Consider the following 14,994-nt stretch of genomic DNA (forward strand, 5'->3'; position numbering starts at 1 on the left):
AAGTGAGGAGCGCAACAGAAAACAGACCCAAGCCCAGCAGACAACCGCCCGGCGCCACACTTGTTCCGCCCGGCGGTTTCCCTCAAATCGCACTACCGCCCAACGGCAGGGGTCTGCCGCTCGACGGTTTGCCTCTAATCGCAAATCCGCCCAACGCCCACGCCAAGTGCCTTCTCCTCGCCCTAGACCGCCCGGCGGTGTAATTTGCCGCCGGACGGTACGTTGACTCTTCATTTTTTCATTTTTCTTCTCTTTTCTTGAGTCTACGACCTTCATCTTCAACTCCATTCTTCACTTCCTCAAAAATGCTACAAAACAATGCAAAACAAGCATAATATCGCTAAAAATAGCTTTTGACTCTCTACAGACTCATTTATTGAGTTTTGCTAGATTCTAAGCTCATTCTAAGTAGTAAAGGGAGTAATTTGGTCTAAAATGACATATGAAAATAACTGTTTTTCAACCTTCATCAATATCCATTCCATTAAACAAGGAGAGCACAATGTCACATAATATTTCACTGACTTGAAAATTCTATGGGAAGAATTAGAATCCCTTATACCCATACCCTGTTGCAGCTGTCAAATCCCTTGTACTTATGATTTTTCCAGAGTTACTCTCAAATACAGAGAGGTGAAGCACGTCATATGTTTCCCGAAGGGTTTAAATGACACTTACCAAACTGTTAAAACTCAAACCCTCTTAATGGAGCCTTTGTCCAACATCTACAGAGTCTTTTCTCTCCTCATGCAGCAAGAACGTTAGGAAAGACAACATCCTGGAACAATTCGTCAGACTGACACCTTCAAGATCCTGGCCAGCACCACTGATAGATCCACTTGGAAGCCATAAGGACTTGGCACTAGCTCACGTGGCCAAGGCAGAGAAAGAGGGAGAAATCCCATTTATGGGAAACAATGTTCTCATTGTCACAAGATGAATCAGATGGTTGATGAATGTCATTCCAAACATGATTACCCACCATGGTACAAGAAAACTGACAATAACAACACTTAAGACAGGGGAGGACAAAATGAGTGGAGTTTTGCTAATGTCTGCAAGGATGACTCTAACTCTACCCAAACACAGAATGCCCAACAGGGACATAACAGTATTACTATGCAATCTTTTACCCCTGAACAGATGTAGGAACTACTAAAAATGATAGAAGGTATTGACAATTCCTCACACAGTGTTAGCCAAGTGCAAAGAAACACTCTCAGAGACAACCTAGGTAATTTTTCATGGATTATAGACATTAGGGCCACTGATCATGTGACCCATGAAAGAAAACATTTTATTACCTTTCATAAAATTAAACCCATATCTCTTAAGCTTCCAAACAACTCTATAGTTATTGCCCAACATGTTGGAACCATTCAGTTTTCAAAGAATTTCATTATCTTTAATGTTCTCTATATTCCAAAATTTTCTTTTAACCTAATATTTGTACAAAGTCTAACCAGAGACTTAAATTGCACTCTAACTTTTTCTTCTAAGACTTGTCAAATACAGGAGAACTCTACCTTGAAGATGAGTGGCCATGCTAATGTGAACAAAGGCCTTTACTATCTACAATCTTTCCTTGTTTTTAGTCAGGAATATGTTCCTAAATCTGTATTTTTTGTAAACAAGTTAATGATGATTTGTGGCATTATAGAATGGGTCACCCTGGCCACAAAATCATATAACAAATCTGTAAGAATTTTCCTTATGTTAAAATGTCATCCAAAACTATTTGTGATATTTATCATTATGCTAAACAACATAAACTTCCTTTTTCTACAAGCACTACTACTTCTACTAACTGTTTTGAATTGATACATTATGATATATGGAGTCCTATCTCTATTCCTTCTATTCATGAACATAAATACTTTCTTACAATTATTGATGATTATAGTAGACACACTTGGGCTTTCTTGGTGCACAATAAAGGACAAACTAGAGAACTTTTGCAGAATTTTATTCTAGATTAAAAATCAATTTGGCAAAACTATTAAGACTATTAGATTTGACAATGGTCCTAAATTTAACTGTGTTGCTATGTATGATTCCTATGGTATTGAACATAAAAAAAGTTGTGCTTAGACTCCCCAATAGAATTCTATTGTTGAACATAAACACCAACATATCCTAGATAAAACTCGTAGTCTTTTTCTTTCAATCCAATATACCTGCTGCCTATTGGTCTTATGTTATATCTCATGTCATTTATTTGATAAATAAATTACCCACATCTGTTCTAAATGGTAAGACTCCTTATGATTTAATGTATGACAATCCTCCCACCTATTTGAATTTAAAAACCTTTGGCTGCCTATGTTTTGTTTCCACTTTAGAGCATAACAGAAATAAACTTGATTCTAGAGCCAGAAAAGGTGTTTTCCTAGGTTATAAAAATGGTGTTAAAGGATATGTTATACTGGATGTTAGTACTAGGGAGATATTTTTAAGGAAAAATGTTATTTTTTATGAAAATGTTTTCTCCTACAAGGATGCACAAGGTAATGAGACCAGACATGATGAGAAACAGATTGACAATGTTTTACCTAATGAACTTTGGTATGGTCAAAACTATGATGAAGTTCAGAATTTTGAGGAGAATAAAGATTCAGAACAAAGGCCTGATGACAATGAAGATACTATCATTGACATTGGTACTGATCACACTAATGATAGAGAATATCACAATTCCAGAAAATCTACCAGAGTTAAAAGGGTTCCTAGATACCTAAATGACTATATACACCAGGTTAATCATTCCTCAACCAGTTATCTTCATGAAAAAAATAGCTACAAAACTCCCCATCCTATTTCCAATGTTTTGTCTTATAACTCTCTATCGGAAAAACACCTAAAAGTACACTCTGGACATATTTGCCAACATTGAGCCAAAATCCTATAATGAGGCAAAAGACAACAATGAATGGGTCACTGCCATGCAAAGAGAATTAAAAGCCTTACAGGACAATGGCACTTGGTACCTAAATCAACTTCCTCTTGGAAAAAATTCCATTGGATGCAAGTGGGTGTACAAAATCAAGCGCACAAAGTTGATGGCACCATAGAAAGGTATAAAGCTCGTTTGGTTGCTAAAGGTTATACCCAGCAACAAGGTATATATTTTTTGGACACTTTTTCCCCTGTAGCTAAATTAACCACTGTTAAAATCCTTTTTGTTATTACTGCCTCAAGAATTTGGCATCTATATCAATTGGATGTTGATAACGCCTTTCTGCATGGAGACCTAAATGAAGAGGTTTACATGGAGCCACCACCAGGGCTAAACATACATACAAAAGGTCAGGTTTGTAGGCTAACTAAATCCTTATATGGGCTGAAGCAGGCCAATAGACAATGGTTTGATAAACTATCATCGTTTCTTCTTTTTGTTGGTTACACTGAATCTAAATCTGATCATTCTCTCTTTATTTTGAAAACATCCACAAATTTCACTGCTCTCCTAGTGTATGTAGATGAAAAACCTAGGGGAACTGAAATACTTTTTAGGCTTTGAGGTAGCCAGATCTAAGAGGGGGATACATCTATGCCAGAGGAAATATGCACTAGACATTCTTGAAGAGACGGGAATGCTAAGATGCAAGCCCTGCACTACCCCCTTTCTAAGTGATACCAGCTCCTTGTGTAAGACAAAGAATTATTTGGCTCCTCTGTCAAACGTTCGTTCAAAGTACAAATATAATTGGTTGAAAAAGAGTGATGAACGGTCAACTACAAAAACAAAACAAAATACCTATAATGCCAAATCCCAAAATAGAAAACAAGACAAAAAAATATAGATCTGATCTATATTTTTCAACCAAATATATTTGTACTTTGAACGAACGTTTGATAGAGGAGCAGCGGTCAGTCATTACGAAGCCTCCATTTGGGTGGTTTTTAGATTTGAGTGGTAATGTTTTATTCAGTAAGAAAATGTTGAGGGAGTTATTGTTTAAATGGGTCGATTCTAGCAATGGTTTTCTAACTGCAGGTAAAGTTATGAATATCAATGAAAATGATTTTTGTTTAGGATCGGGGTTGAGTTCAGATGGTCAAACTATAAACTTAAAGGACAACATGGGTAGTAGCACATTTGTGAAATACTTTGGCAAAGGAACAAAAGATTTGAATTTCGTTTACAAATTTTTTACTGAAAAAACATAAAAGAAAGATACCTTGTCCTCAATGTTGTAGCTTGTACATATTGGTAAGGATATTTGAGATATTATTTCCAAATCGTAGCGGACGAGGGTTTCATATAATGTTTAAAATTGTTGACAACTTAAGCGGTATGGATAATTATTGTTGGGGTCGTCTAGTGTATCGTTGTTTGTTACGGAGTTTAAGCAAAGCTTCAGATGTTGTGAAGAAAGGCAAAGCTACAACAAATGTTTATGTTGACGGTTGCGTTTACATGTTACAGGTAGTTTTGATTTATTTATTTCAGAACTAAATTTTTGAATGTTGTGGCTTGCATTTTGATTATGACGAATTTATGAGAAGAACATGTTTTTTAGGTATGGTTTTCTGAGCATTTCATTCCTCCCGAAGGTGAAATAGAGAAATTTCCAAGAATCTTGCATTGGATGAATAAAAATGTGGGAGACAACATCGTCAAACGGGTTATGGAGACGAGTGTGGTATGTGCTTCGTTGTTTGACTTCTGAATGTTATGATATATTCATTGAAGTTTGATAATATGTTAAATCTTATTGAATTTTAGGTTCATGTTGTTGTTGATTTTGGTGCTTCAAGCAAGGATAAGAAGGATGAGAAGGAAAAACAATCAGCACCAAAAAAGAAGGATTAGCAACAAACATAAAAAAGATGCTTAAAAGAAAACGCAGAGAAAATTTTATGCGTACTCTAGAGGAACAAGAAAATGTACTTGAAGAACTTAAAAGGAGGATTGTTGTCCTGGAGGAAAATTTGGCTGAAGAGAAGGCTAAAAGAACAAATAAAGATGATGATCAACATAGTGCGCCACGGGCAGAACCATTCATGAATAGTGGCTTTGTTTCCCCAGGAGGCATGTCCAACAACCAACTGGGTGGAATGTCCAACAATCAACCTCTTATGAAGACGTTTGGGAGGGTGGAATCACGAAGGTGTTACAAGAGGCAAGCGCTTAGGACATCGTACACCGAAAATGTAGTCCTTAGAATAAAGAATGAGTGATTATTGTATTCAGTTTATAAATGACAGTAATAGGACATTGTACGTAGATCAACAAGTTACTGTAATGTAACCTATTTTGTTCAATTTATACAAGATGCATGTTTGGTTCCCTTAAGTAATGTAATTGATAATTGCAATTTAATTTCCTACATTATTTAAGTGGTTTAAATTTTGATTTCTTAAAAATGTTAAAGAAAAAAGTGGCCAATTTGAGGTAGTAGTAATGTTTGTGATAGAAGAATGAAATAATGTTTGTGAGTTGATGAACTTAGCAGAATTGGTGAAGATCATGCTACTGAAAACACACTTGTAATCATTTACCAGAGCCTGGTAAATGATTACACGAATGAATTTTGGATTTTGGACAAGTAATTGAGCTACAGGAGCCACCTATGGTAACCTGGGTGACCACAGTTTAATTTCAGTGTTTTTTCACACAAGTTTAGTGCTTTNAAGTTGAATTTGTTGTTTAAGTGTGCGTATATGCTTGGAGGTCATGTTTGGGAAGCCCATCATGGAGTAGGGGACCACCCAAGTTGAGATCAGCCACTTAGGTGAGGTCTTGTAACCTGTGCACCAGAAAACACCCTTGCAATCGTTTACCAGAGCCTGGTAAATGATTACACGAATAAATTTTGGGTTTTGGACAAGTAATTGAACTACAGGAGCCACCTATGTTAACCTAGGTGACAACAGTTCAATTCTAGTGTTTTTTCACACAAGTTTACTGCTTTTAAGTTGAATTTGTTGTTTAAGTGTGTGTATATGCTTGGAGGTCATGTTTGGGGAAGCCCGTCATGGGGTAGGGACCACCCAGGTTGAGATCAGCCACTTAGGTGAGGTCCTGTAACCTGTGCACCAAAAAACACCCTTGTAATCGTTTACCAGAGCCTAGTAAACGATTACATGAATGACTTTTGGGTTTTGAACAAGTAATTGAACTACAGGAGCCACTTGTAGTAACCTGGGTGACCACAGTTCAATTCTAGTGTTTTTTCACACAAGTTTAGTGCTTTTAAGATGAATTTGTTGTTTAAGTGTGTGTATATGCTTGGAGGTCATGTTTGGGGAAGCCCATCATGGAGTGGGGGACCACCCAGGTTGAAATCAGCCATTTAGGTGAGGTCCTGTAACCTGTGCACCAAAAAACACCCTTGTACTCGTTTACCAGAGCCTGGTAAACGATTACGCGAATGAATTTTGGGTTTTGGACAAGTAATTGAACTATAGGAGCCACTTGTGGTAACCTGAGGGACCACAGTTCAATTCCAGTGTTTTTTTCACAAAAAGTGCAGTGATTTTCAATTGATTTTGTTGTTTAAGTGTCCATTAAAGACACGGTTATCTGACTATTTAACATATTGTCAAACATAATACGCAAAACCTTCAACCAAACATATAACATGGAAATTTAAAATTTGTATACAACATTTGAGTTTTTAAAACAGTACAATATTGAAGTAGCAACGTAGTAATGCATAAATGTTCCTACTCAAAGTCAATACAACTAAACATCAAATTCTAACTATGAGGTTCCTTATCATAGGAGGTGCGGGAATGCTACAGTTATTCCTTTATTTTCCCAACTCGCGATTCTTGGGCGTCAAATTTTGTACCAACGATTCCAAGGTGTCAAAACATCAACTACAACAAAAAAACAAACTTTATCTTACTCTTGAGTTTTGGACTACCATTAAATCTGCAGTTATATATATATATATATATATATATATATATATAAACAATGGTGGACAACATGGTTTGGTTAAAGTTGACGCAACACGCTAAAAACAATTCACCAAAACATGGGTAAGGTTCGCCAACTTCTACTTACCTACTAACACCACAACAGGGACAGTGACAGGACACAACAAGTGAGGCAGACATCCAACAGAGTAATGACAACAAACGAAATTTTAAATGACTATGGTTTCAAAGATGAGAATGGTGAATGAGAAAGATTAGGAAAAAAATGAGAGCAACTGAGAGAGATGAGAGTAAGCTAGAAATACAAGAGAGAACGCGAAACTGAAAATGAAGGATGAATAGCAAAAACTTGAAACCTAGTTTCATATTTTCTCCATTCCAAATATACTCTCCCTGACGGTTTGAATATTATTTTTATTTTTTAAAAAACAGCCAACGGGCCACGTGTCGTTGTAAACAAACGTTTTTCTTAAAAAAAAAAATTAAATTGTTAATATATCATTGTCGTTTTCTAAGGAAAATGTGGCATAAGGCACTCCAAAAGACCCTTGCGAGTGTGTAATATCGATGACCCATCCCACGATCCAAACTTAAGCAAAAAAATGCGCAGTGTAACAGCAACACTTTCAACACAACAACACTGTTTCCACTACCACACGCAAACCACCTTCCTCACTACTACCCTTATCCCAATCCAATCCCTCTCCTTCCGCACTCCCAATCACAACTTCAGACTCCTCTGTTTCTCTTCAAACCCCTCGCCACCACCGCCGCCGCTGGTGGTCGTCGGCTCCGCCAACGCAGACATCTACGTCGAGATCGACCGCCTACCGCGCGAAGGCGAGACTCTCGCGGCGAGGTCCGGCCAGACGCTCGCCGGCGGGAAGGGCGCCAACCAGGCCACGTGCTCCGCCAAGCTCAACTACCCGACTTACTTCGTCGGACAGGTCGGGGATGATGCCTACGGAAGCCTCGTCACTGACGCGCTCCGCAGCGGGGGAGTTCGCCTCGACGGTCTCACGGTAGTTCCGTCGGCGTCCACGGGTCAAGCCGTTGTGATGCTCCAATCCAACGGCCAGAACTCCATCATATACATTGGTGGTGCTAACTTGAGTTGGCACAGATTTCTGCCACGTCAGCATTTGGACCTCGTGGCCCAAGCTGGCATCGTTTTATTGCAGAGGGAGATTCCCGATTTTGTCAACACTCAAGTGGCGCAGGTTGGGCCAGGCCGGGCCTTTTAGGAATGTTTATAGTACCTGTTTTAATTGCAATGTTTAATTACTCATTTCCTCTTATAATCGCATGATACATGTGTTTAGTGCTTACATATACACTTTTTTTTAATTCGTTTTACACAATCCGTTCCAGTTTCTGTAAAACTTTGCTAGAAGTAAAGATTTTCCTGCGGCAACATACTTTATTATACTAATTAGTGTGATCGAAGAAAAATAATGAAAGTAAGTAGCTAAGAAATTTTGGTTTTGTGATTCGTATTTGTGAGGCATTTTGGATATTGCATTGTGTGATATGATCTTGTCATGCATGAAGGCTGCAAGGAATGCTGGTGTGCCGGTCGTGTTGGACGCTGGAGGAATGGATGGGCCACTTGCGCCGGAATTATTGAACTTTGTTGATATTTTGAGTCCTAATGAAACTGAACTTGGTCGCCTTACGGGAATGCCAACGGAAAGTTTTGAAGAGATTGCACGAGCTGCTTTGAAATGCCATCAATTAGTGAGTTCAAGTTGGCACTTTAGGATCAGACTGAAATGTTTTTGTGTAATTTGCTACTTGAATGCCGTTTTAAATTCTGGTTTTAATAGCAATGGCGGTTTTTTAAATTCACAATACTTAGTACTGAGGGAAATTACACGAGTGTAGTCGCAGTTTCACTTTTGTTGCGATCATGAATATTGAAGAAAATTTCTTAGAAACATGGTCGCGGTTGTGTTTGCCAACTGTTTCTAGAACCTTGAGAATTATAATAAAGAACGATAATTTTTCAAATGTGACCTCCCTTTTTTATAAACTTTTTAATAGACATTTCTAGGTAAAATGAATTGGAATCAACTTATATACTTTAACTTGCTAGCTCTGTTATTTTATTTCTCCAAAGGTTGTTTTAATTTGTACGTTGGCAAATTTAAGTTGTTGTAATAGCTCAATTGTTCTTGTTCTGTGGTTATGTATCTGGGATTTCAAGGATCTAAGAAAGTTCTTGTTATTTGTCTGAAATTTTAGGGAGCTAAGAAAGTTCTTGCGAAACTTGGCCACAAAGGATCTGCTCTTTTTGTAGAAGGAGAAAACCCGATTCAGCAGCCTGCCATACTTTCTAAAACAGTCATTGATACAACTGGTGCCGGTGATACTTTTACTTCTGCTTTTGCTGTAGCTTTAGTAGAGGGCAAGTCCTACAGGGAATGCCTAAGGTTTGCCGGTGCGTGCGGCTAAATGGAATTCTGTTTTCTTTCTAGAATTTTCTATTTGGAATATTGTGCTTAACTATTATGTTCTGCCACAGCTGCTGCAGCTTGTCTTTGTGTTCAAGTGAAGGGAGCTTCTCCCAGCATGCCTGATAGGATATCTGTTATGGATCTTCTCAATTGTCAATGAGAAATTTTTCGAACAGGTCAATCTTCACTGAAACCAGTTTAACATTTGTTTCATTTCTCTGGATTTACTATCTTATATTTTAGATAAGAAAAGCCATAATGCAGACTTCTAGAGAAAGTTCCTTGTATCCATATCTCTATATGCTATGTTTTTGGTGGTCTTCCTTGCTGTTCAGTGTAAATTTCACGTTCCTGACTGTAATTAAATGGTCTTTGTCATTACATTAAAGTGTGATAAATCTTTCAAGATTTAAAATACTACTTAATGTCAAAATTAGCTTAACGTTGATGGTTAAGAATTAATGACATAAAAAATACAAATTACCTAACTTTTTACCTCAAAATGTATATAGATTTTGGGTGAACTTTTAATTAACACTAGACTAATAATGAAGTATTTGAAAAATACTATAAAGGATTTAAATAGTGTTAATGAAAAATTTGTTTCGCACGTCTGTCGAGTTGTAAATTTATCCTATGAAAGCTTAAATGTTTGACCTTGTAAATGTTCTATTAAAAGATAGTTGCTTTCAGCGTATTACTCAAAAGTACATGCAGAAGAGAAGACACTCTATGTTAAAGTCAGATGAATGGTAACGTTAAAAATTAATAGCACAATCTATAATCATTAGACTATTCAAGTTATAGTCAACTATCTAGTCTATGTTTAATTGATCAGTCGTACGGTTTATTAATTAAATAGTTCTTTTAATGATACTATATTAAGATCATAGTTATTAAAATCTATCATCTTAGAATGTAAAGAATGATTTAAAAATTTAATCCCTATCCCTCTCCAAAGAGTAAAATATTAACAAAACTGGTTAAAGCAATGATAATTCTTTTTAAGTAATAGCAAAAGGGCAGTCAGAAAAAGTGGCCTTTTTCCTGGTAAACCCTCTCTGCACGTAGAACGATCAAACCAACCGAATTCAACCCAAAGAATGAAATGAACACCTTAGCGACAACTTTTTCCACGCACCACTCCTACTCCCACACCCCATCCACTTTCCACAATACCCTTACCCCAATCCAATCCCTTTCCTTTCGCACTCCCCATCACAATTTCAGACTCTTATGTTTCTCTTCGGATCCCTCTCATTCGCCGCCGGTCGTCGTTGTCGGCTCTGCCAACGCCGACATCTACGTAGAGATCGACCGCCTCCCGTTAGAAGGCGAGACCCTCGCTGCAAAGTCCGGTGAAACGCTTGCTGGCGGCAAGGGCGCCAATCAGGCTACGTGCTCCGCCAAGCTCTCCCGTCCGACCTACTTCATCGGACAAGTTGGTGATGACGCTTATGGTAGCCTCGTCACCGGCGCGCTTCGTAGCGGTGGTGTTCGCCTGGACAATCTGACGGTGGTTCCGTCCGTGCCCACTGGTCACGCGGTTGTGATGCTCCAATCCAACGGCCAGAACTCCATCATCATCATTGGGGGTGCTAACTCGAGTGGTTGGCCCAGTTCCCTGCCACGTCAGCATTTGGACCTCGTGGCTCAAGCCGGCATTGTTTTGTTGCAGAGGGAGATACCCGATCATGTCAACGTTCAAGTGGCGCAGGTTGGGCCGGGCCAGCCCAGGCCTTTTAGCAATAGTTTTATGTCGTTACATGTTAACAATCTGGGAGCAATGATTTTGATCAAAGAACGAAAGTAAAATGGCATAAGAAACTTTTGGGTATTGCATTGTGTTATTATGATCTTGTAATGCATGCAGGCTGCGAGGAATGCTGGCGTGCCTGTTGTGTTGGATGCGGGAGGAATGGATGGACCACTTCCACCGCAATTATTGAATTTTGTTGATATTTTGAGTCCTAATGAAACTGAACTTGCTCGCATTACTGGAATGCCAACTGAAAGTTTTGAACAGATTGCACAGGCTGCTTTGAAATGCCATGAATTGGTGAGTTCATGTATGGAATTTGGATATCACATTAATATGATTTGTGCATTTTGCTAATTGAATGCATTTTTGTTGCCTGAGGATTTTTAAGGTTTTAAATCTCGAGTATAGTTGCAATTACGGCTTTATTTTGATTCCTATTGTTGAGGAAGATTGCTAATAAATGTGGTTGCAATTGCCATTGCTGACTGTATTTTAGAACCTTGTGAGTATCTTCTTAGAATTTTGACAAATTTGGGTATGTATGCAATTGTAGTTTTATTGTGATTCGTTGTATTGAGGAAAATTGCTGAAATATGAAGTTGCAATTGTGGTTGCTGACTATTTGTTATCACCTTGAGGATGAAAGCACAATTTTTCGAATGTAATATTTGAAGATCTGATGTGACTTTGAGATTTTCTGATACTAATATCATTTGGTTCAGTATCATTTATAATTTTTGGCTGCCTAGATAACATTCAAACAATTGCACCCGAGCCACCGACGACCCAGTCCACAATGGGCGTGGTGGACCGAATTAACCTATCAACCCACTTTAAAAGATGAAAAAAAATCACCTAATTGTAAAAATAGTGTTATTCACTATGTATTATGATTTATGTGAAAACATGGAATTAAAATCTGGAAAACTTGAAGTTTATCTGGGTTGAGGAGTGAGTTGGTGTGACATTTTTAATTCTTTCGTTTGTTATGAATTATTTATTATATTAAATCTTTAATTTTTCATTATGAAGTCTGAACTTTTACGTATTATGTTTTGTCAAATATTTAAAATAGGATTATTTATTTATTTTTTTATTTTAAAGATAACTGTTTTATAATTAGGTTAATCAACTCTCTGATCCATCAATCCGCAAATATACTGCAGGGGTTAGTGTTTCTTGGATTAAATATTAAGTGAGCGGAATGAGGCTAATTTGTTTATAATTTAAGTCAGGGTGAGCCGAACTGCTCGTTTTGACTACTAAATGTTTAATGCTCTTGGCATTTACAACTTGCCTGAGGAAAAGATAGGGGGGTAATATAATTTTATATTTGATTTTCTTTTCGTTGAATCAATTAATGCAAATGCATCATCCATAAGGGAAAGGATAAACTATTGGTTCTGTTCTGCTTTTTCTTCTACTTTTTCTGTACTGTTACTCAATGGCTGCAGTAGATTTGCAGTTGTGCCAGCTGTGTCAGTTTATCTTCAAATGTCTTGGTTGATTCCTGAAGGTTGATAGAATGCTAGATAAATTTTATTGTCATGTGAACATTGCAATTCAACGGTTAATTTTCTGACATTTCAGGGAGTTAAACAAGTTCTTGTGAAACTTGGGAATAAAGGATCTGTCCTTTTTGTAGAAGGAGAAAAACCGATTCAGCAGCCTGCCATATTAGCCAAAACAGTCGTAGATACAACTGGTGCTGGTGATACTTTTACTGCCGCTTTTGCTCAGATTTGCTGGTATGTATGGAGGAATGCAATTCTTCTTCAGAATTTTCTCTTTGGTAAAATATGGCTAACCATAATGTTCTGCAACAGCTGCTGCAGCTTGTCTTTGTGTTCAAGTTAAGGGAGCCTCTCCCAGCATGCCAGATAGGAATTCTGTTTTGAATCTACTTAATCGTCAATGAAAATACTTGCAAAAGGTCAATTTTCACTGAAACACTTTTTACCTTGTTTCAATTGTTTGGACTTATGGCTTGTTCTTGTTTAGTGAGGAAAATCAATAATTAGAATTTTAGATGACGTTCCTGGCATCGGTATTTTTATATGCTATTTGTTGCTTTCCTTCCCATTCTGAATCAATTTTCTGATGCTCCTGACAATAATTGGATGGTCTTTGTCATTCCAGAATCACGCGTGGCTTTTAAGTACATAACTATTATTTAGTTTCATTACATGTGTAGCTAATACAATACACGTGTCCATTTATTGAAATTTTCTGTAGTCTGTCCTATTATTAATCCTGTTTTGTGAACATATTTGTTTCAACATGCTAAATGAGCAGTCAGTGCGTATAAAGGAGAATCTTTAAGCCTCTTCCTATTCTATTAATTTTTTTCATGCCGAAGAACGAATGAATGAAGATTTTTAAAACCATGTGGTTTCAATAACTGATAATTGTCTTACTTTTTACTGTCAGTGGTCACAATTGGGATCAGGAACAGAAATAACTGTGATGACAGGGAAAGACACTTCAAGATGGCAGCAAGGAAAACCAAAATCTTTTACAGAGCAAGGAAAACGAAAGCAAAATCAAGAGAATAGGAAAAAGAAAAATGTTCTAAACGATGTTTGGTGTAAGAGAACAAAAGAAAATAGTTAACTTCCTCTGTTTGGTGAGACGAGTGTTGAAAAATTAACAAAGTGAAAGATATATCTATCCTGAAACATCGCTTTAATCCTGTTTTAACACAAAAGGATAGGAAGAGAAGCAAATGAGTAAAGCATGTAAAGGTAGATTACCAGATTATATTAAGTAGTAATTTAAATTTGAATCTATACCTGTGAGTTATATATATTAAATATTTAGAAGGATTATACTTTATCACACGTAATAATCTTATATTTTATTCAAACTATATTGCATTTAACATAAAATAATATGATAGCATTTATCCTATCTTTTCATCATGGTGTCAGAATGGAATTGTCTAATAAAAAGATTTATGCCATACCCATGGACTCCATTCAATGTTTATGATAGTGTAGCCATGCAGGGAAAGTAACAGAAATATTCAGACAAAAAACGCCAAAATAGTACGATAAGGCATAAAAAAATATCAAACACTGTCTAAAAAAGAAGAAGCCCCTGTATTTTTAGACTCGTAAACAGATAGAATAACAATACATTCATTTTACATATAATATAAGAATAAAATGATTATAAAAATATAAATTTTTATATTTTTTTTAAGAATAAAAAAACAAAAAGTAAAAAAAAAAAAAGTATCAGATAAATATAAAAAATAATTATTTTTCAAACATCAGACTTTATCAAACGTCAGTGTATTCTTAATAATGTTTGTGCGGGGTAGCCTCACATCATATGAATTTCCCTTTTTTTCTTCTAAGCCTCAAAACATGTGTTTTCCTTTAAATTCCCATAAGCTAACAAAAGCATGCTAGCTATTAATTTTTCTCTGAAGCTACATGAAACAAAAAATATGAATCAGTCTTCCAGCGTTCTCATCATTCTTCTTCTGCTATCCCATTTCTTCCCATATTCAAGCTCAAGCACAAGAACAACAATTCAACAAGTCACAGAAACAGATGATGATCATCACCAACACCACCACCACCCAGTAAGTGTATGTAATTTCTTTGATATGATCCAGCAAGAGAAGATGCTAAGTGATGTTTTGTCTTCCCAGGCAAGGGGAACTGAGAGGGATCATGTTCAAAGGAAAGCATTGCATGAAGTACACTCAGGGCCTAATCCTATCAGTAATTCCTTTCCACACCAAAAGTTGAACTCAGATACACATAAACATTAGCTCTTCTTTTCCATATCTTAAATTCTTTTTTCTTTTTCTTTCCTTTCTCTTCTTTCTTCTTTCATCATATTTCCTATACATATTTTGAGTCAGCTTATTCA

General features: G+C 36.8%; 1 protein-coding gene and 1 pseudogene across 2 annotated transcripts; both read left to right on the forward strand.

Annotated features, from left to right (window-relative positions):
- Positions 1 to 7,404: 7,404 nt before the first annotated feature.
- On the forward strand, positions 7,405 to 11,352 carry LOC106762504 (ribokinase-like). 2 transcript variants are annotated; one of them, XM_014646464.2, is made up of 5 exons: positions 7,405 to 8,111; positions 8,443 to 8,628; positions 9,136 to 9,331; positions 9,416 to 9,523; positions 11,221 to 11,352. In XM_014646464.2, exons 1-4 carry the CDS (start codon positions 7,494 to 7,496, stop codon positions 9,505 to 9,507), a joined length of 1,092 nt encoding a protein of 363 aa, XP_014501950.1. In that variant the 5' UTR covers positions 7,405 to 7,493; the 3' UTR covers positions 9,508 to 9,523; positions 11,221 to 11,352. The 2 variants fall into 2 exon arrangements, with proteins under 2 accessions (XP_014501950.1, XP_014501951.1); XM_014646465.2 differs by lacking the exon at positions 11,221 to 11,352 and having other exon boundaries at positions 9,416 to 9,667.
- On the forward strand, positions 9,786 to 13,898 carry LOC106762505 (annotated as a pseudogene).
- The last annotated feature ends 1,096 nt before the right edge of the window (positions 13,899 to 14,994 follow it).

The sequence above is a fragment of the Vigna radiata genome, chromosome 5, assembly GCF_000741045.1.
Source record: "Vigna radiata var. radiata cultivar VC1973A chromosome 5, Vradiata_ver6, whole genome shotgun sequence".
Lineage (NCBI taxonomy): Eukaryota > Viridiplantae > Streptophyta > Magnoliopsida > Fabales > Fabaceae > Vigna > Vigna radiata.

Coding starts and splice junctions, on each gene's coding strand:
- LOC106762504 (XM_014646464.2), top strand. CDS start 7,494: ATGCGCAGTGTAACAGCAACACTTTCAACACAACAACACTGTTTCCAC. Junction 8,112..8,442: donor TCAACACTCAAGTGGCGCAG/GTTGGGCCAGGC, acceptor TCATGCATGAAG/GCTGCAAGGAATGCTGGTGT. Junction 8,629..9,135: donor CTTTGAAATGCCATCAATTA/GTGAGTTCAAGT, acceptor CTGAAATTTTAG/GGAGCTAAGAAAGTTCTTGC.